At 33.2% G+C, this 25943-nt stretch overlaps 2 protein-coding genes across 2 annotated transcripts in view; both read right to left on the minus strand.

Moving 5' to 3' along the window:
• Positions 1–1945: 1945 nt before the first annotated feature.
• On the minus strand, positions 1946–10037 carry LOC129926150 (hemolymph lipopolysaccharide-binding protein-like). Its single transcript, XM_056028289.1, has 4 exons — positions 9910–10037; positions 6212–6376; positions 4111–4281; positions 1946–2349 (listed from the first exon to the last, which is right to left on the minus strand). The coding sequence occupies exons 1-4, from the start codon at positions 9953–9955 to the stop codon at positions 2240–2242; spliced, it is 492 nt and encodes a 163-aa protein (XP_055884264.1). The 5' UTR covers positions 9956–10037; the 3' UTR covers positions 1946–2239.
• Positions 10038–11099: 1062 nt separating this feature from the next.
• The window catches only part of LOC106063873 (receptor-type tyrosine-protein phosphatase alpha-like), a 40349-nt gene continuing 25505 nt past the window's right edge, over positions 11100–25943 (minus strand). Inside the window, exons 21-25 of the mRNA XM_056028612.1 lie at positions 18083–18220; positions 17799–17930; positions 17253–17386; positions 15213–15348; positions 11100–12357 (exon numbers count right to left, since the gene is read on the minus strand). Of these exons, the coding sequence (XP_055884587.1) occupies positions 12151–12357; positions 15213–15348; positions 17253–17386; positions 17799–17930; positions 18083–18220 (747 nt within the window). The 3' untranslated portion in view covers positions 11100–12150. The remainder of the gene's footprint in view (positions 12358–15212; positions 15349–17252; positions 17387–17798; positions 17931–18082; positions 18221–25943) is intronic.

Raw genomic sequence — 25943 nt, forward strand, 5'->3', positions numbered from 1 at the left:
GAGCTTATCTATACTTTTAAGACTTTTTTCCGAAATCTGGTTGTACTTTGAACATGTTTGTAGACGTTCTTTATGAGCTTATGAGCTTCTTTGTTTATTCCAAAGTATTTCAGTCCATGTCATCGAAGCTCTTGTTTCAATTATTTTAGGTCAAATTCATCCAGTAGTTTACAGAAACCATAAGACAGTGATGCCCAAAATACGGCCCGTGGGCTACATCCGGCCCGCGACGTGGTTCTATCCGGCCCGCCGACACTTCGGCATTAAGAGTAGAAGGCCCCCTCCCCTTTTTTTTTTCCGAAGAAAAAAAAAGGTTTTTAAATGTATCTTACCTACGTTAAGGCACTCACTTTCTCTCTGATGGATTGGTAGAATGGTACTATAACCTTAAAAATGTGTAAGTTTGTGAATGAGAGAGCCGAAAAAACTACAAGTGTACTCTGAATTTATAATCTACCAGGAAAAGTAAACGGATCTGTACTTTTTTTCGTGGAACATGGTGATAAGTCCTGTTTAGCCAAAATATTTTATTAGTAAAGAAAATGAACAAGAAATAAACACTATAACACAAATATGACGGCATTCTTTGTTTCAGCAGCCTAGACATTGGAAGATAGATGGGAATATTTAGCTTAAAGAGACAAGAACATGAGTCGTTGGTAAAGCTAGTTCAGAGTGTCTCACATTTTAAGTAGAGAAATGAAGCCCATTTCCGACGTTTGAAAACAGATAACTTTCAGATACCTCGTTAATTAATGTAAATACTAGATCCACAGGTTTCTAAAAATAAATGTTTCAGGTCATTTTCATTTCATTTTCGGTGATGTGGCCCGCGACATGAGTGTTGAAAATTATAATGGCTCGCACATCGCATTAGGCTGGGCATCGCTGCCATAAGAAATCCCACTTCTAGACACCAGCGGTACGATCTTCTCTACCAGGCCTTAACCACTGCTCAACACAGCTAACAAATTAAATTAACTACAAGAGTTCCAAATAATAATGTGGTAGTTTAGTAACGAATACGTCAACAATGAATACTACACAATTTGCTAAACTATCTACCAATACTTAGTTTTACTGAACAAAACTACCGTAGTGCACTTTTTTAGTCTCTATGTCTACTCGACTCGTACAGCTACAGTCTCAAGGACTTATATGGTACCGCACCGTGCTTACTGCCTTGATGTCCTAGACCTGATCCCCTTTTTCTTACACACTGTCTCTTGTTCAAGAAAACGTTCGGTCCATACCACTGGTCAAATTTACGTGTAATAATAATACAGTCCTTTTCTATTGATAGCCAATGACCTCTGTGATATATGCAAGTCACGTGTGTCTGCACAAATGAATACATTAACCCTATCGCTAAGCCACTAGAGTTACAACAATATTAATAAAAACATACACATATACTTAATAAGATAAATACTGTATTATTGCTTATCTTCTTCTTATCTTATATAAAATAGACGTTTCTTAAAAAAGAATATCATTACGTCCTAAGTGTTTTGCATTTAGTCATGCATGTTAATCAATGACCTAAAATCTGCCAAGTTACTGGTTTCCCTGGTTATCTCCTGACAGAGAGATCGGTAAAGAGCCAATTTCTCACCCTGGCCACGAGATAAAAGCCTTTCTCGGGTCACATGGTTCATAAAAGGGCTGTGCTTGCCTCGAACCATTTGGACATCTGAATCAGGTTATCTCAGGCAACCCATTCCGTGCTCTAATTGCGCTAAAGAAGAAGGAGCATTTATACAAATTGGTCACAACATATGGAACGAGATGGTGCCTTTATCTTTGTGTCTTTCTTTCTAAACAATCTTCCACTTATTAATGATTTTTTTTTTAAATATATCAGTTGTTTAAGTTTTTATATTTTATATTCCAACATTTTTTGGTACCGTAAAATATATTTTGAATAAAAGATACAAAGGAAATATTCATAATATAATATTTATAACATAGAAGATTTTCACGATTTACTAAGTGATACATAGAGACGCTAAATTGAACTACAATATTGCCAACTAAACAAAAGTCACAATTATAAGAGTTTAGATAATTTTATTTTCTTCTATAGTGGTAAAAATTCACACAAGATATTACATCAAAAAAGTTGCAATTTATAGCTATTCGTTATACATAAAAATGTCCAGTATAGAATTTTCTTGTAATATATATATATATATATATATATATATATATATATATATATATATATATATTTATTTATTTATACTAATTCGCACACGAAGTCGTATAGAGTAGTGCACGTTACGTCGTTGAGTAAGCTCCCATGCAAGACGACGCAGTCTTCAATGCCAGCACTATTACTTGGCTCATCTGAAAAAGTAAACAATACCATGGTCAGACACAGTCCCTTATAAGGCGCTTTTTAAATTTGTCAAGCCGAATTTGCAAACTCAGATGTCGTGGCTAATGTTATTTTCCATTTTATTTTGAGCGTTTATATAAAATGAATAGGTTAATGTAATTTAACATTATATTTTAAACCTTGTATAATTTTTTTTTAATTGTATTGGTTCACAATATATATAAAGTGTAGGTTTAAAATGATACAGTGTTGTATCTTGAGGTTGGTTTGTATGCAATACTAAAAAAAAAATTTAAAGCTAAAAAAATTACGAAAACAATGATTAACACAAATAATAAGTAGATTTTTTTTTTATATCTATGGACATTGGGTCGCTATATTTTTTCTTTATTAATATCATTTTCTTTCTGAATTTTTCACTTCAAGAAATGTTTTTTTAAGAGACTTATTTTACAAAAAGGACCAGGTGGCCAAGCCTCGATTGGTTGAATGATTTGTTAACTCTTTCTCTCCTAACTGACGATACCAGCGATGATTCCAACAGAATGTGCTAAATAATTAAGGAGAGAAAGAGTTAAGAAGGATATCAGATTAAGTGGAAAAACAGAGGCGAGCGATGCTTTAATATACTTCTTATTTTTGAAGTAGCTAAAGACATGTAAAAAAAACGACCAACTTCAGTCGGGGGCTTCATGTTCAGGAGGAGGACCTCACGCATATTATCAGGCAAGTAGTGGAAACTGTAGATGGCCGACAGTCTCAGCAAATGCCCAGACACAATAGACCGGTCGTTCACTTCTGGAATCGCAATGTACCTGGCCACATTCAAAGAAGTTGTACTCGAGGATATACAGGCCGACCAGGAGAGAAAAATGGATTGGGTAGTCACCAGGGCCAACATCTAATCTCAGAATCAGGAAAACTAGATTCTGCCGGTCTTGTGGGGCGGAGACAGTATAATTCCCTGAAATGCTAAGAAGCAGCTGGTGAATTCATAAAGTATTTCCAAAGCGTACGACAAATACAAATCAATGAAAGTAGAAATGTTTGTAAAATGTTTGACATGTTTCGGATGTTCCTTCAGAGTTGAAGATAGTTTACTTCCTAGTCCAAACCTCCCGCAGGACGACGGGGGATGGAAGCGGCAGGGTTTGAACCCTCGACCGTCGATGAATCCGAACGACAGTCCAGCGAGCAAACCGCACGACCAGGCAGCCATCCAAATAAAGATGTAAACTCAGAAATCCAAGAAGAAAATAGAGATAACAAACCAGCTTTCTCCTTGGGAAAGACCACAAACCTTAAAATGAAGGAACTAGCATTAAAAGTCCTCAAACCAAAACAAACCCCGGGCACAGATAAAATTACTAATGACATGCTTCTTCCCTTGTGTTCTAAAGCCAAAAGAAAACTGCTTCAAATATTTAATGCTAACTTTTTTTACATTTTTTTAACCTTTTTTTTTTCTTTTTCTCTAATATCAACATTTACATGTAGAAAGTTCATGTCTTGTGTCTAAAGTTGCCCTCTTACGGACCATATGAGTCCGTTTTAAAGTAAGGTTATTACAATATTGTAATGAAAATATCGATTAAAATGACGTTTCCAATCATTGTGTATGGTTTTAGCGATTGAGATGCTCTTGATGAAATGGTAATAAAAACGATGATGATAATGATATATATCATATTTGCCCATTGTTATGTTCAAATACGTATTTGATATTAAAGCGAAATAAAAGTACATTTCAATTATCACTGCAAACTTACCTTCATTAAAGAAACCACTGTTGGGTGCATTGTTGAGCTCTGCGCCGTTATGCCATATGAACTTGCCTTCAGTTTTTAAGTCATCTAAACCAATCAAGGTCAAGTTGTTTCGTGTCTGTAAAATTTTCATTTTATCCATTGTATCAAAAACGCCCAACCTTGTTCCACGAACTAAGAAAGAGAAAATAACATAACATCAAACAAGGTTACAAAGGGAGTTTGTGTGGAAACACAAACTCCAAATCGGCCCCCGAAGTGGTCCACCTAGGCAGGTTTTTAATATTTTTAGAAAGAACATAAAAATGACAAAGACAAATGACAGAGAAAAAAGGTTGACAGAATGTGTGTCCAGTCCAGCAGACCAAGAGATAGGTGAAAGTGAATGTGAAGTTAGATGTTAACCTTACCTAAATACATTTGCATAATTATGTAAAAAAATATGGTTAAAAGGCGTCTCCCTTCTAAAGAATGAAGTGATCGGGGATGATGTGATCGGGGATGAAGTGATCGGAAATGAGATGACCGGGGATGAAGTTATAGGGGATGAAGTGACCGGGGATTAAACAATCGGGGCTGGTGTGACAGGGGATGAGATGACCGTAGATGAAGTGATAGGGAATGAAGTGATCGGGGATGAAGTGATCGGGGATGAGATGACCGGCGATGAAGTGATCGTGGATAAGATGACCGGGGATGAAGTGATCGGGGATGAGATGACCGGGAATAAAGTGATCGGGGATGAGATGACCGGGAATAAAGTGATCGGGGATGAGGTGACCGGGAATAAAGTGATAGGGGATGAGATGACCGGGAATAAAGTGATCGGGGATGAGATGACCGGGAATAAAGTGATCGGGGATAAGATGACCGGGAATAAAGTGATCGGGGATGAGACGACCGAGAATGAAGTGCTCGGTGATGAAGTGATTGGGGATAAAGTGACCGGGAACCTTTCTCTACCCCTTCCCTCTCTTACTGGTAAGACGATAATCTGTTTCTAGCACTCCCTCTTGACATCCCTATTTGATAATTTATCATTGTTAATCTTTAATTCCGAGAGCGGCCTTAGGTCTACCCCTCTCTTTCAATCTCTTTGCCCCTTACGCCTTTATAAAGTCGAGTAGTTTGAAACATTCACTAATCATTTGTCCAGCACGCTGACAGACTTTTCTTTTTTTTTATTACTTATACTTTTAAACTAAAAAACCCGGTAGTAGTTTATATAAAAAAATGGAGAAAGTCAAAAAGTCGAATCCAGGAAAGGACGAAATTTCACATGAAAGATATCTCAAAGAAGGGGCGGTGTCTATCTTTAAAGTGCTTGGCTTCCAAACCAGGGGTCCCGGGTTCGAATCTCGTTAAACACTTGGATTTCTAAATTCTACACCCAGCTTTAATGCGTACCTGACATTAGTTGGGGAAAAGTAAAGGCGGTTGGTCGTTGCGCTGGCCACATGACACCCTTGTTAACCGTAGGCCACAGAAACAGATGACCTTCACATCATCTGCCCTATAAACAACGAGGTCTGAAAGAGGTACTTTTACTTTTTCGGCACTAGTGTTACTCGGTGTATTTTAAGATTTGTTGTGATCTTAAGTACGATTTAAGCTTCACAAAACTTCTAGCATACATAAAGAGGCCACAGGTTGAGAATAGACGCTAACATTCATTGGTGTTGCAGTTTGAAAATAAGTTTTTCCCGTTTTCCCGACTTATTGAATACAAGCTACTTATGTAAAATAAGAAGGGTTTTCCCGATTTGTTAAAAAATTCTATAGTGATGCGTTTATATTTTATTGAATATTAAAGAATTCCCGGTGTGGGGGGGGGGGGACATTTAAACTAACACTACGGTCTTCGCCAATATCTAAGAAACACTTATGCCAAGTCTAATCAACTTTGTCAAGACCACACACTACACCACTCAATTTGCAATATCACTGAACTTGGCGGAGTTTAGGTCATTGGTTAATATGCATGACTAAATCAATAAACTTATAAGTGTTATAATAAGAGCATTTTTTATGTGTAATAAGAGCAAGTATGAAAAAATAAATTACTTATCAGAAAAATTTAACATTGCAAAATATGTTTACTTACTCTGACAATAGTTTCTAGCTCCAAAGAAAGTAAGGGGCGAATCAGACCACCTAAGACACATTATATAAGTACCTTCAAGATATTGCATCCTAAAATCTGAAAAAGATCCTGACCCACATGTATCATATTTTGGGTCAAACTTGTAGACCGGAGGCGTTTGGCCACCTATGGAAATGTATGACACGAATTTAACAAAACGTACAAGCTAAGTTTCTTTCAATGACAGCGATTTTATGGTAAATACAAATGCTAAAGAAGTCTAAAAATAACTAAACTGACAAAAAAAAAAATCTAGGGCATAGGCTAAGTCAATCTGAAAACTTGATAAATTAAACATTATAGCCTGGTTTTTATCTTGAATTACTATTTGATATTTGAGGAGGCGCGGTGGCTGAGCGGTAAAGGTCTTGGCTTTCGAACCGAGGACCGGGGTTCGAATCCTGGTGAAGACTGCGATTTTTAATTTCGGGATCTTCGGGCGCCTCTGAGTCCACCCAGCTCTGACATTAGTTAGGGAAGAGTAAAGCGGTTAATCGTTGTGCTGGCCACATAAAGCCCTTGTTAACCGTAGGCCACAGAATCAGATGACCTTTACATCATCTGCCCTATAGACCACAAGGTCTGAAAGGGGAAATATACTTACTATTTGATATTTAGATGTTGGCTAACACACGTTATAAATGCTAGGCAGACTTTAAAGGGCGATTGTTGTTTATTTCCAGTCTGTACCGTCGGGTTGCCGTTGTATATATATGACTTAAATTCTGCCAAGTAACTGGTTTTCCTTACTAGCTAAGGCAACCCAATCCATGCTCTAATAGCACTAGGGAAGAAGGAGTATTTGTACTAATTTGGCCTAGCATATTGGACGAGGAATGTGCCTTTATCTTTGTGTCTTTCTTGGTATTTTATTACATTTTGTTTTTCTATTTGAAGATTATGGTTCTGTGTTTTATGTATAATTGTATGTATGTGTGTATACTTCAGTTTTGAGTCTTTTGTCCTGAAAGCTTGCTAAATTTAGTGATTTTACTAAAGGTGTTACTCTAGTCAAATGTAAACATTCGTTTGTTATGAATCTCACTGCTCTATTTTGTGTCTGTTCCAGTTTCTTAATGTTTTCTTGAGTTGAGTGGTCCCAAACAGAGGATGCATATTCTATTATTGGCCTAACCAAGGTTAAATAACATTTTAGTTTTATGTTCTTATTTGATTTATAGAAATTTCTTTTAATAAACCCTAATGCTTAGTTTGTTTCATCAATATGTGGATTCCATGACAGTTTTTCATTTATTATAACACCTAGGTATTATGCGTTTTTAGTCTGTGTTACTGGTTTACCATGAATAAGATAAGTGGAATTAACTTGTTTTTGTTTTTGTTACTCTTAATAACTGACATTTTTCTGGGTGGAAATTCATGCTCCAATTTGATTCCCATTTCTCTAATTCATCTAATTCTCTTTGTAAAATGTTTGTATCTTGTGTTGATTTTATTGTTCTATATATTATGCAATCGTCTGCGAATAATCTGACTTTTGTTCCTGAACTAATGCAATTCGGTAAATGGTTAGTGTAAATTAAAAAATGTAGTGGACCTAAGACTGTTCCTTGAGGTACGCCTGAATTTACTGTTATTGGTGTTGACTTAGAGCCATTTATTATAACAGTTTGTTCTCTCCCTATCAGAAAATCTTTAATCCACTGATGCAATGGACCATCAATGCCAAACTATTTCAATTTGTTAAGGAAACTATGGTGGTGAACTTTGTCAAAAGCTTTGGAAAAATCTAGTAAGATAGCATCTATTCCCTCCAGTGACAGAACAGATCCAGACAACTGGAGCTGGTTTAGGCTGCAGTGGATGATCAGTGTGCTCTAAATATCCCACAGCGCTACAAAACTTTCAACGGCGTTAGCTAGGTGACGCCTGATGGCCCTGATAGTCCAATTCATTAAATTGAGTGCGATGCAGCCGCAACTAGACTTCACATTTTGGTTGTGGACGGAGACCAGAGTTTCACCAGATACTTAATCTGGTTTACCCTCACCTTGTTTGGCCCGTCATTCGAGACGGTTAGCCGTGGTTGAGGGCGTTATCGAATGCAGACAACTGTTTGGAGCCACAAGGTAATAGCTGGGATTAAAGTTGAGACCGAGATCAATGAGTGGTTCAGTAAGCCCACTGCCCAGTTGACAAAGGCACTCCTCGTAGTATACATATCTCTTAATAAGCCGTATGAAAATATCTCCCACAAGACAGAACTTTACGATAGCTGTGGTCATCAAAAGAATGGGTACAGACCTGAGAGAAAATAACGGAAGAAAAGAGTAGAGACCTTTAGATCGACATAAGCGTTTGCTGTAGAAGCAATTCCTTTTAGTGACAGACAGATTAAGACAAAGTTTAAACTGCACCCAAGCCTGTTGATATACACTTTAAAAAGACTCATGATCTGCCTGTGTCTACAAAAAAAAATCTAAACTTTGTATCAGCTGCACCCTGACGGTTAGGAAGAACGGTTATTTAGGAACTCTTAACCAGTTATCTAGAAAGGTGAAGGAGCCCAGATGGTGTTCTGGAAAATGAAATAACGCATGATGCAGCAGTGGGTCGTCAATCCAATGTTATCGCCAAGGTTTTGATCCACTAGATGATGTCTCCGCTGACTAGACTAGGAAGGAAAGCCTGTTGGTGGTCAAGGAAATAATGAACCTGTGACTGACGAAGATAGAATAATAACCTTAAAGAACTAGATTACAAACCATAGTGTCATCCATGCGGCCCTTTAAGTATCCCTACATGATATGAACTCCTATTGAAAAGTCAGAGCAGGAAGGACTTAATCCTCTGGCAAGAAACTGAGCCGTTCGGTGTAATGCCCCGCAGCTACAATACAAGTCGTGTGACTGCTCAGACACGAAATAGAAACCGATGTAAACAGACTATTCTGGACGGTATAGACTGAGAATAAAGGGTTATTTTGTGAGAAGCGTGGTGGAAAGGCCAAATGCGCTTGAACTTGGCTTGGCTTGGCTACCTAGAAGGGTGCTCGAGGTTCGACACTTGACTCGGGCAGAGTTGCCTAAAGGCAGCACGGAAAACCAACTCCTAGACACCGCCCCCCCCCCCACACTGTTCTACAAATGAGATTGGACCAAGGAAGCGCTCTAAGCATGCTATAAGTATAAAAGTTTCGCTATATAAAAGATATAATATATATGAACGTAGAGATTTTTAACGACATTCAACCGTTCCCATTCGTTACAATTAAACCTTCTTGTTGTACATTAGTGGGAAGCGTGGTCGAGAGGCCAAGTGCGTTTGAACTTGGCTTGGCTTGGCTACCTAGAAGGGGGCTCGAGGTTCGATACCCGACTCTGGCAAAGCTGTGTTTACTGAGCGCCTAAAGGCAGCACGGAAAACCAACTCCTAGATACCCCCTCCCCCCCCCCCCCCCACTGGTCCACAAATGAGATTGGACCAAAAGCGCTCTGAGCATGCTATAAGCATGAAAGTAGCGCTATATAAAAGCTATAATAATAATAATAATACATTTACAAGCAGCGTTGATTAACTTCTATTGTTGACCTTCCGCTAGTATTATTGGAATTTGTTATTTAAGCAATACCTCCGTTTGGTTTATCTGCATTAGACACAACGCGGAATATCGGAATAGTATATATAGTTATACATACCTACAACTGTGGCGCAGAGAATCAAAAACAATATTGATAAAATCATTCTTGATCAACCAAGACAAAGACCGATAAACTTTGTTGAACAATACCGTACAAATATATCGCCAAATTACTTCTTCCCTAAGAACTGTATACTCATTATTTATACACATATTCTGCCCATGCTTAAGTAGTATCTAACGATTTCATGCCAAATCATTTAAAACTTTAAAATCTTTAACAATGACATAAGGTGATAAGGATTAGTCTTTCTCTCTTATCTTATAAATTACAGACGTTGCTTCTTAACAGACATCTGCACGAGGATTTACGTCATTCTCTTTGGAAATATTGTTTTAAGACTTTAATCCGATACGTACCTCGTTTGACATTTATCCTGGGACCATGCTAAGTAATTACTGTAAATTAATCTTCATAAAGATCTATCTTACATTCAAAATGACTAGAACAAAGCTTATGAAAAAAAATTTGTAAAAAAATATTTTTAGATGCCCCCATAAAAAAGCCGAATATATTTTGGGTAGTTTGTCTTTCCGTCGGTCCGTCTGTCACATTGAGATCTAAACACTACCAGAGATGAAAAATTAGGTTTTTATTAAATATTTTGTGGTATGAGATGTGTAGGTGCGACGGCTACATTTTATTTTCTTCAATCGATTTAATTTAAAGATAGATTATGCTCTCATATTTATCCGTCTCCCGTATGGGAGACGAACGTATGCCAAAGACAGTCTTCTTAAGTGAGCTAAAAGGGGGTCAACGTAACAGAGGTGCCCCACTGAAACGCTTTAAAGACCAGCTTATGCGCAACTTGCCTTAACATACATAGATAAGAGCACCTGGTTGCATGCGGCCTTAGAAAGAGACAGCTGGAGGTCACTCACCAAGGCCGCGGGATACACATTTGAGACCAAAAGACAATCCACTGCCGAGGACAGACGCAGGCGGCGAAAAGAAAATCTCAATCGAATATCTGCGGACCATGGTTATGCTTGCACTGAGTGTGGCAAAATATATAGGTCACAGCTGGGGCTGCGTAGCCATGGGAAAAACTGAATTCCTCAATAATCTTCCGACTCGAAGACAAGCCTTATTATTATTGTTATTATTAAGACAAATTTTTAAAACTGAAAATAATGTTTATTATTTTTATTATTAAATACATTTTTAATGGAACAAAAGAGCTGTTTCTATACCAATCGTGTTTATTCATATATTTACTTTTATCAAGTTAATTTCAATATTGTAAATACTACATTCTTAAAAAAAAAATCAATTGAAGAAACTGAACAAAAAATTTATACGCTCTGACAATAGCTGCATCTAAATTTTGATAATTTGCCCAATAAAATAAAACAAATCTTGTTAGGCCAATTTAACATTTGTTTTATAATTATGAAAATAAAAATGAAAATAATAAACTCAGAAATTTGTGTCTACCTTTTAAAATAAAGATAAAGTGGTAATTAGTTAAAAGCAAATAAATTATTAGTAGCTTATATACAAAGAAGCCTGCTACTGAAAGTGGTCAAATGTAATAGGGCGTTAACTGGCCAGATTTTTGTTTCATAGCAGTGTGGTGTCATATTCTAAAAGTACAAAAACAAAATTTAATAAAATACTCTGAAAGACACAAAGATAAAGGCACATTCCTCATCCCATATGCTAGGACAAATTTGTACAAATGCTACTTCTTCCCTAGTGCTATTAGAGCATGAAATGGATTGCCTGAGCTAGCCAGTAAAGCCAATGACTTGGCAGAATTCGTACATACAGACAGACAAAAAGAAAGGCAGACAGAGAGACAGACAAACTGATAGAAAAGAAAAAGACAGAAAAGAAAGCAAAAGAGACAAAAAATCAGAATTTTCTACTTGACAAAAAATTACTTCTAGGTACAAAAGTCTAGTTACCTCAAAACCATAGCAATAATAACAAAAACAATAATAATAACAATAAAAGTAACTGAAAACAAAATAGAAATATAACTAAATGCAACACGTAGGCTCTTTTAATATGATACAATGTATGCCCGTTTTTTTCTGGCCAGATTGTTACAGTGAGGTAAGCGTCTAAAGTAATAGCTAAGTCTGTTTTTTTACAATCAGAATAGTGCTAGGCGATTTACAAATTGATCTACCTATATAAAAACCGTTTTTTTTTTAAGATCACACTGATCATTAACTAAATTAAGTTAATTCCAGTGTATTCTAAAAAATAAGGATTTATTTCACAAAATCAAACATTGTTATATACACTGGAAGGGTCTGTTGAATTCTCATCAAATGTGGGATTGTTTATTATATGAGATGGTATAGTCAATGGTGTAGTCAATGGTGTAGTCAATGGTATAGTCAATGGTAGTTTCTCTCCTCCAACGTTGGTGTAAGGACTAGCAGTTGTGCAATATCTCTCCAGAACTTCATAAACAATTCTGTATTGTTCCTGGTAAAGTAAAAGATTGAAGCAGTAACAGTATAGCAACTAGGTTTTCTTAATCTTTTAAATCAATACTAAGTCAATTAATCAGACAGTATTTTCGTAGTTTGTTTTTTTAATACAATAAGTAAAAATCAATTTGAAGAACGCTAATTAGACCATTATAATTCGGCTTAAAGTATCATAGCCCCTTGTGGTTACCGCAGTACTTTCAATATTTATAATGATGTGTGGGTGAATATAGGGTATTTTTATAAAACGTATATCAACTCACTCTGTCCGTCTGTCTGTGAAAATGTTTGAACATATTTTTCTCCAGTCTCTCTCATTTAACATTCTCCGATCAACTTAAATCTTTGCACAAAATTAATCAATAAAAAAAAAATTAACCAATTAGCTAAATTATTTTAGTGATTAATTATTTTGTTTCATATCGAAATAAGAAAAATAAATGCTACTTAATGAGAAATGTAGATGTATATGGATTTAATCCCCTTATTACTTTTTAACATTTTTTTTTTACCCACTTCCCAATCAAGTTTAAATTTTGCATAATTATTCATAGTAAATGACAATAAACGAATCAATCGAAAAAGTACTCAACTAGTTAATCATTTTTTGCTAATAATTAAATTTTCTAATATATAGCAGAATGAGGCTATACTCTGTAATTTCATATAAATAGCATTAATGAGCGGTAACTTCCCTTAGATAACTTTTTTTTTTAAGTTTTCTTTTTTTTTTTTTATTGCTTCTTATTGTTTTAGGGAAACAGCTTGGGTCGAATATAGAGCCAGATGAGAGACTGTTTTGGGATTGTGGATGTATCGCCCACCGCATAGTCTGAAGGTTGCTTATTTGAAAGTAGCGCTATAACAAAAGCTATAATTATTTTTTTTTATGTATGTTATCTAAGGTAGTTCCCCTTTCAGACCTTGTGATATATTGGGCAGATGACGTTATGACGGTTTACGTAGATGGTGTCGTGTGGCCAGCACAACGACCAACCGCCTTTACTTTTCTTCAACTAAAGTCATTAGAGTTGGGTGGACGCAGGAGCGCCCTAAATATCTCAAAGTTCAACATCACACTCTCCACTGACATTCAAACCCAGGACCCAAGGTTAAAAAAACAAGTGCTTAAACAATAAGCCCGTTATCTAAGGTGCGGGTTATAAATTGTTACAACTACTATTAAGTTTAAATATATTAACAGTTATACACTGCTTTTTTATGCATATTTGACTAAATGAGCATGTCTTGGACTAACTGAACACGTCTTGGACTAACTGAGCACCTCTTGGACTAAATGAACATGTCTTGGACTAAAGGAGCATGTGTTGGACTAACTGAACACGTCTTGGACTAAATGAACACGTCTTCGACTAAATGAACACCTCTTGGACTAAATGAACACCTCTTGGACTAAATAAACACCTCTTGGACTAAATGAACACCTCTTGGACTAAATGAACACCTCTTGGACTAAATGAACATGTCTTGGACTAAAGGAGCATGTGTTGGACTAACTGAACACGTCTTGGACTAAATGAACACGTCTTCGACTAAATGAACACCTCTTGGACTAAATGAACACCTCTTGGACTAAATGAACACCTCTTGGACTAAATGAACACATCTTGGACTAAATGAACACATCTTGGACTAAATGAACACCTCTTGGACTAAATGAACACGTCTTGGACTAAATTAGCACCTCTTGGACTAAATGAACATCTCTTGGACTAAATTAAAACCTCTTGGACTAAATTAGCACATCTTGGACTAAATGAACACCTCTTGGACTAAATGAACACCTCTGGACTAAATGAACACATCTTGGACTAAATGAACAACTCTTGGACTAAATGAACACCTCTTGGACTAAATGAACACCTCTTGGACTAAATGAACACATTTTGGACTAAATGAACACGTCTTGGACTAAATGAACACGTCTTGGACTCAATGAACACGTCTTGGACTCAATGAACACGTCTTGGACTAAATGAACACATATTGGACTAAATGAACACATCTTGGACTAAATGTACACATCTTGGACTAAATGAACACGTCTTGGACTAAATGAACACGTCTTGGACTAAAGGAACACGTCTTGTACTAAATGAGCACCTCTGGACTAAATAAACACATCTCGGACTAAATAAACACATTTTGGACTAAATGAACACATCTTGGACTAAATGAACACCTCTGGACTAAATAAACACCTCTGGACTAAATGAACACCTCTTGGACTAAATGAACACCTCTGGACTAAATAAACACCTCTGGACTAAATGAACACTTCTTGGACTAAATGAACACGTCTTGGACTAAATGAACACCTCTGGACTAAATAAACACCTCTGGACTAAATGAACACCTCTGGACTAAATAAACACATTTTGGACTAAATAAACACATCTTGGACTAAATCAACACATCTTGGACTAAATGAACACGTCTTGGACAAAATGAACACATCTTGGACTAAATAAACACGTCTCGGACTAAATGAACACGTCTTGGACTAAATGAACACGTCTTGGACTAAATGAACACCTCTGGACTAAATAAACACGTCTTGGACTAAATGAACACGTCTTGGACTAAATGAACACGTCTTGGACTCAATGAACACGTCTTGGACTAAATGAACACGTCTAGGACTCAATAAACACGTCTTCAACTAAATGAACAAGTCTTAGCCATTCATATGTCAACTATACTGTTCTATTATGTAATCTAAGTAAATATCATATCTTTTCGGAATGCCTTTTAATTATTACTATCATCAAATTTAGATCAAGAATGTGAAATAGCAACTAACATACTACACACTGGAATAATTCTCACCAAATTTGGAATGACTTCTGGCCTGACAGTTTTCATTGCACCTACAACAAGAGGAACTGAGACTTTAGCGTCCTCATCCAGTCTGTCTAGTACAGTACAAAGTACACTACACAGTCCACTGAAGGTAGCACCATTCCTGAAATGTATTTAGTTTTAATACAGTTAGAAATGCCTATCATCATAGTTATCTACTGACACGGTGAGCATGCGTTAAGGGCGTTATTGTAAAAAAAGGTACCACTATAAGAAAATATAGTCTTTAAATAAATAAAAATAACAAATTATAGCTTTTATATAGCGCTATTTTCATGCTTAAAGCGTGCTCAAAGTGCTTTGGGCCAATATCTTTTGGTGACCAGTGGGGGGGGGGAGGGGGTATCTAGGAGATGGTTTGCAATGCTGCCTTAAGGCGCTAGGTAAAAACAACTCTGCCCTGTGTTTACATTAGAACCTCGAGCCCCCTTCATAGGTAGCCAAACCAAGCCAAGTTCCAGCGTACTAAGCCTCTCGACCACGCTTCCCACTATAAATATATATTAGTTTCTTTGTGTGTTTTCTAGGTTTCAGATATTACTTCAGACTTAATAATTATTGCATCCTAGGTTAACCCTTCAATCAAGACGGCGGTGGATTGTGCCGGGCAGTGTTCGAACCCTAGACCTTCGGGTCAACAGTCTGAGAGCTCATACAACACGACCAGACAATATATTATGAGTACAGATTTTTTTTTTAAATTGTATTATTTTAATTATTAACTTAAAAATGAAAGAATAGTTAACGCTCCAAATGTTTAGCAAAAAGAAGGGGCAAAACGACGACAGGAAATGTAAAAAGGGGCAATTAATCTAAGCTAAGGTTTCCAGGATGGCTGCCTGGTCGTATAGGGATGAAATAAAAATGTGTATGAAGTTTGTTCTAAGGAAAAGTATGGTCAAGAATATTTCATGAAGATTGTAATGCATCCACACGGATCTAGTTATTTTAGCTCTTTGTTGGCTGTCCATTCATAAACATAAAAACCTGTTTTAAATCAAAATGAAAGTAAACATATTTACAGTTTCGAGGCGCGACAGCAAACGACTCACACATACAATTTGGATTTTTTGTCTATTTAACATCGGAATTTTTTGGGGGCCGTTTTTAACAAGCATAATTGTAGCACAGTTGGTATACATTTTCTTTTTCTGATAAACAAAACCAAGGGACATTACTGAGATTCCTTATTTATATATAATCTATGAAACGACCGTCAAATATAAATTTAATAAAATAAAAAATGAGGGTGACATATAATGAAGACGGATAATTGGTTTGTGGATACAGGATGGCATTTTGAGTTAGTGAGTGTAACATCATTGGTTGAAGGTAGACATGTTTTTTTTTTCATTGCTAGTTACTTCTTTGTAATGAGTTTGTTGCGTTGAGCGTGTTCTTCTACTTCACAATGTGACATGGTTGTCGAGAGGGAAAGTTCTAAAAAAGTTTTTTTTTAGAAGTTTGTTGTTGTTGTTTTTTAATCAGAAAATAGCCGACCTGCTAGACACCCTTGTCACCTTGAATAATTATTTTTTTTTAATGCAAGGATCAAGTGCACTATATCTTGATCAAAATACATACGTTCCAGATCAGATATAGACATTACTATAACGATTCAATAGCATTAGCAATTTTACATTTACCTAGGCCTATGGACGAAAAAAATTGCGGTTGGGGGTCGCTGCCTAGTGGGAAATTGTATTAGGGGGTCGCGGCACTAAAAAGGTTGAGAACCGCCGCGGTAGACAAAGCCGATTTACGGCGTTAGACAATTTACGTTGCTCGAGATAAACAAAACAAAAAAACACGAAAAAACAGAAAAAACAATCTACTAGCCAAATGTGAACATACTCTACGCACGCTACGGCCTCCGTCATGGTCTAACGAACATGTATGGCACGTTTTATCAAGATTAGTCGAACGGTCTTGATCTCTATGTGGGACATACATACAAACTCCTTACGTTCTGATTTATATATTAGATATGCGCATACAAATGTTTACCTGCACAAAAACAAAGTCCTTCCGCTAGTGTAAGCAGTGTACGCTCTTATTTTCAGGATCAAAGATAAGAGTTTCTTTACATCCATTTCAGTATCTTTACATTTTAAATGAACCACATCCTGGCTATCAGATTTCTGAACAAAAGATTTAATGTACATTATTATTAATGCAGCGATTGGACTCTATGATGACCTGCCAACTATCGTAAAAAAAAACGCAAGCTTAAAATCTATGGCCATATTACAAAATTTTCGGGGTTGGCAAAGACCCTCCTTCAGGGAACAGTACCAGGAAAAAGAAAAAGAGGCAGACAGAGAAAGCGATGGGAGGACAACATGCAAGAATAAACTGGCCTTACATTGAAAGAGGCTATAACTAAAAAGACAAAGAGGAATGGAGAAAGACGGTTGACGAGTCTTGCAAGGTGCCCCAACGGTCCAATAGACTAAGAGATAGGTAAAGGTAAAAAAAAAAGAAATTATTGTGAAAGACATTACAAGACAGCAGAAAACAAATGGTGTTAAAGAAAGGATTGTATTAACGTACAGATTTTTCATTTCGAACTTTTAAGATTTGTTCCTCCCATAAGTCTTTATCATTGATTGCAGTACAGTGGATCTCTATGTTGCCCAAAGCAAGCGAAGAGTCGACGACGATCGGTAAATAAACAGTCATTGTCTGTAGAAACAAAAAGTGAACTTACAACATTAAATAAGCAATACTCTAACTTTCAGATTGTATGTTATATGCTTAATATAAGGGTAAAGGGCATTGCAAAAGAAAAAATATCTCGGCTAGGAAAAATACTCCTTTTTCATATAGAAATATACCTTATCTGTTCCAAGTTTTTCTAGTTCAAAAGCCACCATTAAAGAAATTTTGTACTGTTTGACTAGCCTCCATAGATCTGAAACTGTTTGAGGCATTGGGAGTTGCGTTATGATATGTTGATCTTTTTTGAACAATGCCTAGGATAAAAAGAGTTAACAATATTGTCCTATTAATTAAATTATCTTTTAAAATTATATTATAATTAAAAATTATATTATCACTAAGAAAAAGATTACAATACATACAGAAGAGTAAAACAAGTAAAACTAAAATATTTTGTAAAAAGACAATACCGCCTTTATAAAATATAAGCCGACCCGCGGAGTAGCATATGCTCCCTCCCCTATTTTATATTCTGAGCATCGCTCTCTGTCACCTCGAAAGTTACGTGAGGTAGTACTAGTCCGACTTGCAGAAATAAAAGAGTTATCTTTCCATGACTTTTTCATCGTGGTGTCCCGAATGGAATTATTTATATCTATACTATAAAGTAGAATGTGAGGTGTATGTATGTTACTTATAGACATCAAAACCGCTTGACAAATCTTGATAAAACTTGGCAGGAATGTTCCTTATGTACCAACTTAGACCTTAGTGTATGTATTGTAGCCCTAAAACAAACTTAAGACCCTAAAAAAAAAATAAAGTTGTCCAACTCTATCACAGCTATAGTATTTTATGGATCTAGGCCATGTCTACAATGTTGACATAGAAAAGATCGAAAGAATTTAGACCTATATCTAATTTTTAGAAATACACTTTGCGCAGATAGTTTTTTTACTTTGACACATGAAAATACAAAAGAAGATCCATTGATTTTATTATATAATAAAATTAACCTTCTATTTTGTGTTTCAAAAGCATTTTTTGAATTAATTAGTTCGTTATATCTGTGACTGCAGATTTCCTGACAAACATTCTTTCATTAGACAATACCGTAATGAATCGCTTACTAAAAATTAATTCGTATAATTGTTTACTTTATAATCCCAACCCTAGATCTAAAACTCTAATTCAACTCTAAGATGATAAAACTTCTCTTAGCACAGATAGTTTTATACTTTAACACATTATAGTCCATTCATTTCATATTTTGATCAAATAAACATTCAAATTTGGTTTTCTAAAGCATTTTTAATAGACTGCATTCGTTTACGAAAGCTGCGAAGCCGAGTTGAGATAGGGCTAGATCTATATTCATTCATGAATAGCGAACTAAAAATTATTTCGTTTAATGAAAATAATGAAACAAAATTGAACATTCTAAGAATGTCCTACCTTTTACACATTTGCTGACTAATTTCTTCAAAGTTTTATAAAGAAGATATACAACGCAAGATTGGTTTTGATTCAAATCGTACAAGTTTTAACATTTTATTTTTGTGTTTTAAATAGATAAATGATATATAATTTGTTTGTTAAAATTTGTATAACATTTAATGCTAAAAAAGAATTTATATATGTAAAGATAACGTTTCTACTTTCTTTAAATACAATTTTTCGGGACACAAAATGCAAAATTTCGCTATTAAAATGTCCACAGAGTTCTCTATATCATTGTACTACGAAAATAATCTACCGAAAGGTCATCGTAAAAGGCTGATAACTGTTGGAAAATGATTTCATTTATTTTTAATTTATATACAAATTACTATTTTTTCAATTTTAAATGTTAACTACATAAAATATTCTCTTTTCTTTTACTAAACTGTTTAAATAAAATCAAATTAAATGTTTAAATTTTAAAAGATGTCAACATTTTGAAAAAAAATTAAAGTAATACTTTGTAAAATAGTATAATAAAATTGGTAGAGTTTTCTTTAGAGACGAAAGTTTTATTCAAAGTGTGTTTATATAACCTAAATTTGTAAAATTTACATCGTCCCTTTGGTATTGTACGTTGATTGTTAGATTTTGGAGCCAAAAGTACATGGTTCAAAGTCTCGAGCGCACTTTTTTTTAAATGAAAATCTTTTTTAAGTTTTTTTTTTTTTTTATTCAAGAAAATGAGAGTCTGTACTACTATTATCTAAAAAATAACAACTTCGTCTAAATAAATACATATTCTTAGCATAAATTGAAGAGAAAGGAAGACATATTACTTTAAGATGTTCATTTAACTTTCTTTGTAATTGTATTACTTTAGTATCTCGAAAGACGATTTTGAAAGATAGTCTTGTCTAACAATATGAACAATCCAGTTCTTAAAAAAAAGATCAACGTATAAACGGCATAATACAACAAATATGACGGCATTCTTGATTTAAACAGCGAATAAAAAAAATATTTTTAAACTAAGCCTTGAGATTGGAGGATCGATTGGAATATTTACTAGAAAGTATCAAGAAAATGAGTCGGTTGTATAGCTAGCTAAAATGTTGCTTATTGTTTAAGTAGAGAAATGTAGCAATTTTCTGGCACGTATATAAGTGATGAACTTGAGATATCCCTAGATGAAACTAATCGTTGGCAAGTGTACATAATTCTTTTTCTCATTAACTAAAAATGTTACAATACATATGGTGAGGACAATTTGAACTAAAAATCAATTATAAATTTATTTTTTTTAATTAAAACTTTTTGTGTGTGTTTTGTAGTCTAATATTTGTTCATTCTCCAAGTTAATGAAAATAGTGAAAAAAAATTGAACATTTTAAAATTGATAATGGCCGCCCAAATTCAATGACTAATTTCTTCAAAATTTTATAAAGAAGATATACAACGCAAAATTGGTTTTGATTCAAAACGTACAAGTTTTAACATTTTATTTTTGTGTTCTAAATAGATAAATGATATATAATTTGTTTGTTTAAATTTGTATAACATTTAATGCTAAAATAGAATTTATATATGTTATGATAACGTTTCTACTTTGTTTAAATACAATTTTTTGGGACAAAAAATGCAAAATTTCGCTATTAAAATGTCCACAGAGTTCTCTATATCATTGAACTAGGAAAATAATCTACCGAAAGGTCATCGTAAAAGGCTGATAACTGTTGGAAAATGATTTCATTTATTTTTAATTTATATACAAATTTCTTTTTTTTTTAATTTTAAATGTCAACTACATAAAATATTCTATTTTCATTTACTAAACTGTTTAAAATCAAATTAAATGTTTAAATTTTAAAAGATGTCAACATTTTGAAGAAATATTAAAGTATTACTTTGTAAAATAGTATAATAAAATTGTTAGAGTTTTCTTTAGCGACGAAAGTTATATTCAAAGTATGTTTATATAACCTAAATTTGTGATATTTACACCGTTCCAGTGGTATTGTACGTTGAATGTTGGATTTTGGCGCCAAAGCTACATGGTTCAAAGTCTCATGAGCGCACTTTTTTAAAAATGAAAATCTTTTATGTTTCTTTTTTTTATTTTATTCAAATTAATGAGAGTCTGTAGTACTATTATCTAAAAAATAACAACTTCGTCTAAATAAATACATATTCTTAACATAAATTTAAGAGAAAGGAAGACTTATTACTTCAAGATGTTCATTTAACTTTCTTTGTAATTTTATTATTTTGTATATCGAAAGACGATTTTGAAAGATAGTCTTGTCTAACAATATGAACAATCCAGTTCTTAATAAAAAAGATCAACGTATAAACGGCATAATACAACAAATATGACGGCATTCTTGATTTAAACAGCGAATTAAAAAAATATTTTTAAACTACGCTTTGAGATTGGAGGATCGATTGGAATATTTACTAGAAAGTATCAAGAAAATGAGTCGGTTGTATAGCTAGCTAAAATGTTGCTTATTGTTTAAGTAGAGAAATGTAGCAATTTTCTGGCAAGTGTATCAATGATGAACATGAGATATCCCTAGATGAAACTAATCGTTGGCAAGTGTATATAATTCTTTTTCTCATTAACTAAAAATGTTACAATACATATGGTGAGGACATTTGGAACCAAAAATCACAATATGAACTTTTTTATTTAATTAAAACTTTTTGAGTGTGTTTTGTAATCTAATATTTTTTCATTCTCCAAGTTAATGAAAATAGTGAAGAAAAATTAAACATTTTAGAATTTAACCGACAGCCCCTAATACGACGACAAATTTCTTCAAAATTTTATAAAGAAGATATACAACGCAAAATTGGTTTTGATTCAAAACGTACAAGTTTTAACATTTTATTTTTGTGTTCTAAATAGATAAATGATATATAATTTGTTTGTTTAAATTTGTATAACATTTAATGCTAAAATAGAATTTATATATGTTATGATAACGTTTCTACTTTGTTTAAATACAATTTTTTGGGACAAAAAATGCAAAATTTCGCTATTAAAATGTCCACAGAGTTCTCTATATCATTGAACTACGAAAATAATCTACCGAAAGGTCATCGTAAAAGGCTGATAACTGTTGGAAAATGATTTCATTTATTTTTAATTTATATACAAATTTCTATTTTTTCAATTTTAAATGTCAACTACATAAAATATTCTCTTTTCATTTACTAAACTGTTTAATATCAAATTAAATGTTTAAATTTTAAAAGATGTCAACATTTTGAAGAAATATTAAAGTAATACTTTGTAAAATAGTATAATAAAATTGTTAGAGTTTTCTTTAGCGACGAAAGTTATATTCAAAGTATGTTTATATAACCTAAATTTGTGATATTTACACCGTTCCAGTGGTATTGTACGTTGAATGTTGGATTTTGGCGCCAAAGCTACATGGTTCAAAGTCTCATGAGCGCACTTTTTTAAAAATGAAAATCTTTTATGTTTCTTTTTTTTATTTTATTCAAATTAATGAGAGTCTGTAGTACTATTATCTAAAAAATAACAACTTCGTCTAAATAAATACATATTCTTAACATAAATTTAAGAGAAAGGAAGACTTATTACTTCAAGATGTTCATTTAACTTTCTTTGTAATTTTATTATTTTGTATATCGAAAGACGATTTTGAAAGATAGTCTTGTCTAACAATATGAACAATCCAGTTCTTAATAAAAAAGATCAACGTATAAACGGCATAATACAACAAATATGACGGCATTCTTGATTTAAACAGCGAATTAAAAAAATATTTTTAAACTACGCTTTGAGATTGGAGGATCGATTGGAATATTTACTAGAAAGTATCAAGAAAATGAGTCGGTTGTATAGCTAGCTAAAATGTTGCTTATTGTTTAAGTAGAGAAATGTAGCAATTTTCTGGCAAGTGTATCAATGATGAACATGAGATATCCCTAGATGAAACTAATCGTTGGCAAGTGTATATAATTCTTTTTCTCATTAACTAAAAATGTTACAATACATATGGTGAGGACATTTGGAACCAAAAATCACAATATGAACTTTTTTATTTAATTAAAACTTTTTGAGTGTGTTTTGTAATCTAATATTTTTTCATTCTCCAAGTTAATGAAAATAGTGAAGAAAAATTAAACATTTTAGAATTTAACGGAAGATCCCCTATACGACGACAAATTTCTTCAAAATTTTATAAAGAAGATATACAACGCAAAATTGGTTTTGATTCAAAACGTACAAGTTTTAACATTTTATTTTTGTGTTCTAAATAGATAAATGATATATAATTTGTTTGTTTAAATTTGTATAACATTTAATGCTAAAATAGAATTTATATATGTTATGATAACGTTTCTACTTTGTTTAAATACAATTTTTTGGGACAAAAAATGCAAAATTTCGCTATTAAAATGTCCACAGAGTTCTCTATATCATTGAACTACGAAAATAATCTACCGAAAGGTCATCGTAAAAGGCTGATAACTGTTGGAAAATGATTTCATTTATTTTTAATTTATATACAAATTTCTATTTTTTCAATTTTAAATGTCAACTACATAAAATATTCTCTTTTCATTTACTAAACTGTTTAATATCAAATTAAATGTTTAAATTTTAAAAGATGTCAACATTTTGAAGAAATATTAAAGTAATACTTTGTAAAATAGTATAATAAAATTGTTAGAGTTTTCTTTAGCGACGAAAGTTATATTCAAAGTATGTTTATATAACCTAAATTTGTAAAATTTACATCGTTCCTGTGGTATTGTACGTTGAATGTTGGATTTTGGCGCCAAAGGTACATGGTTCAAAGTCTCATGAGCGCATTTTTTTTTTAAATGAAAATCTTTTAAGTTTCTTTTTTTTTTTTCAAGAAAATGAGAGTCTGTACTACTATTATCTAAAAAATAACAACTTCGTCTAAATAAATACATGTTCTTAGCATAAATTGAAGAGAATGGAAGACTTATTACTTCAAGATGTTCATTTAACTTTCTTTGTAATTTTATTATTTTGTATATCGAAAGACGATTTTGAAAGATAGTCTTGTCTAACAATATGAACAATCCAGTTCTTAAAAAAAAAGATCAACGTATAAACGGCATAATACAACAAATATGACGGCATTCTTGATTTAAACAGCGAATAAAAAAAATATTTTTAAACTAGGCCTTGAGATTGGAGGATCGATTGGAATATTTACTAGAAAGTATCAAGAAAATGAGTCGGTTGTATAGCTAGCTAAAATGTTGCTTATTGTTTAAGTAGAGAAATGTAGCAATTTTCTGGCACGTATATAAGTGATGAACTTGAGATATCCCTAGATGAAACTAATCGTTGGCAAGTGTACATAATTATTTTTCTCATTAACTAAAAATGTTACAATACATATGGTGAGGACAATTTGAACTAAAAATCAATTATAATTTTTTTTTTTTTAATTAAAACTTTTTGTGTGTGTTTTGTAGTCTAATATTTGTTCATTCTCCAAGTTAATGAAAATAGTGAAAAAAAATTGAACATTTTAAAATTGATAATGGCCGCCCGAATTCAATGACTAATTTCTTCAAAATTTTATAAAGAAGATATACAACGCAAAATTGGTTTTGATTCAAAACGTACAAGTTTTAACATTTTATTTTTGTGTTTTAAATAGATAAATGATATAAAATGTGTTTGTTAAAATTTTTATAACATTTAATGCTAAAAAAGAATTTATATATGTTATGATAACGTTTCTACTTTCTTTAAATACAATTTTTTGGGACAAAAAATGCAAAATTTCGCTATTAAATTGTCCACAGAGTTCTCTATATCATTGTACTACAAAAATAATCTACCGAAAGGTCATCGTAAAAGGCTGATAACTGTTGGAAAATGATTTCATTTATTTTTAATTTATATACAAGTTAGTATATTTTTAATTTTAAATGTCAACTACATAAAATATTCTCTTTTCTTTTACTAAACTGTTTAAAATCAAATTAAATGTTTAAATTTTAAAAGATGTCAACATTTTGAAGAAATATTAAAGTATTACTTTGTAAAATAGTATAATAAAATTGGTAGAATTTTCTTTAGCGACAAAAGTTATATTCAAAGTATGTTTATATAACCTAAATTTGTAATATTTTTACCGTTCCAGTGGTATTGTACGTTGAATGTTGGATTTTGGCGCCAAAGGTACATGGTTCAAAGTCTCATGAGCGCACTTTTTTTAAAATGAAAATCTTTTGAGTTTCTTTTTTTTTTATTTAAGACAATGAGAGTCTGTACTACTATTATCTAAAAAATAACAACTTCGTCTAAATAAATACATATTCTTAGCATAAATTGAAGAGAAAGGAAGACTTATTACTTTAAGATGTTCATTTAAGTTTCTTTGTAATTGTATTACTTTAGTATCTCGAAAGTCGATTTTGAAAGATAGTCTTGTCTAACAATATGAACAATCCAGTTCTTAAAAAAAAGATCAACATATAAACGGCATCATACAACAAATATGACGGCATTCTTGATTTAAACAGCGAATAAAAAAAATATTTTTAAACTACGCCTAGAGATTGGAG

This window comes from Biomphalaria glabrata, chromosome 5 (assembly GCF_947242115.1).
Source record: "Biomphalaria glabrata chromosome 5, xgBioGlab47.1, whole genome shotgun sequence".
Taxonomy (NCBI): Eukaryota; Metazoa; Mollusca; class Gastropoda; family Planorbidae; genus Biomphalaria; species Biomphalaria glabrata.

What these genes read in the sequence shown, in the direction of transcription:
- LOC129926150 (XM_056028289.1), bottom strand. Translation starts at nt 9,955, where the DNA reads ATGATTTTATCAATATTGTTTTTGATTCTCTGCGCCACAGTTGTAG. An exon ending in TCTCTGCGCCACAGTTGTAG is followed by an intron (nt 6,377 to 9,909) that starts GTATGTATAACT and finishes ACATTTCCATAG; the next exon opens with GTGGCCAAACGCCTCCGGTC. An exon ending in AGCTAGAAACTATTGTCAGA is followed by an intron (nt 4,282 to 6,211) that starts GTAAGTAAACAT and finishes TCTCTTTCTTAG; the next exon opens with TTCGTGGAACAAGGTTGGGC.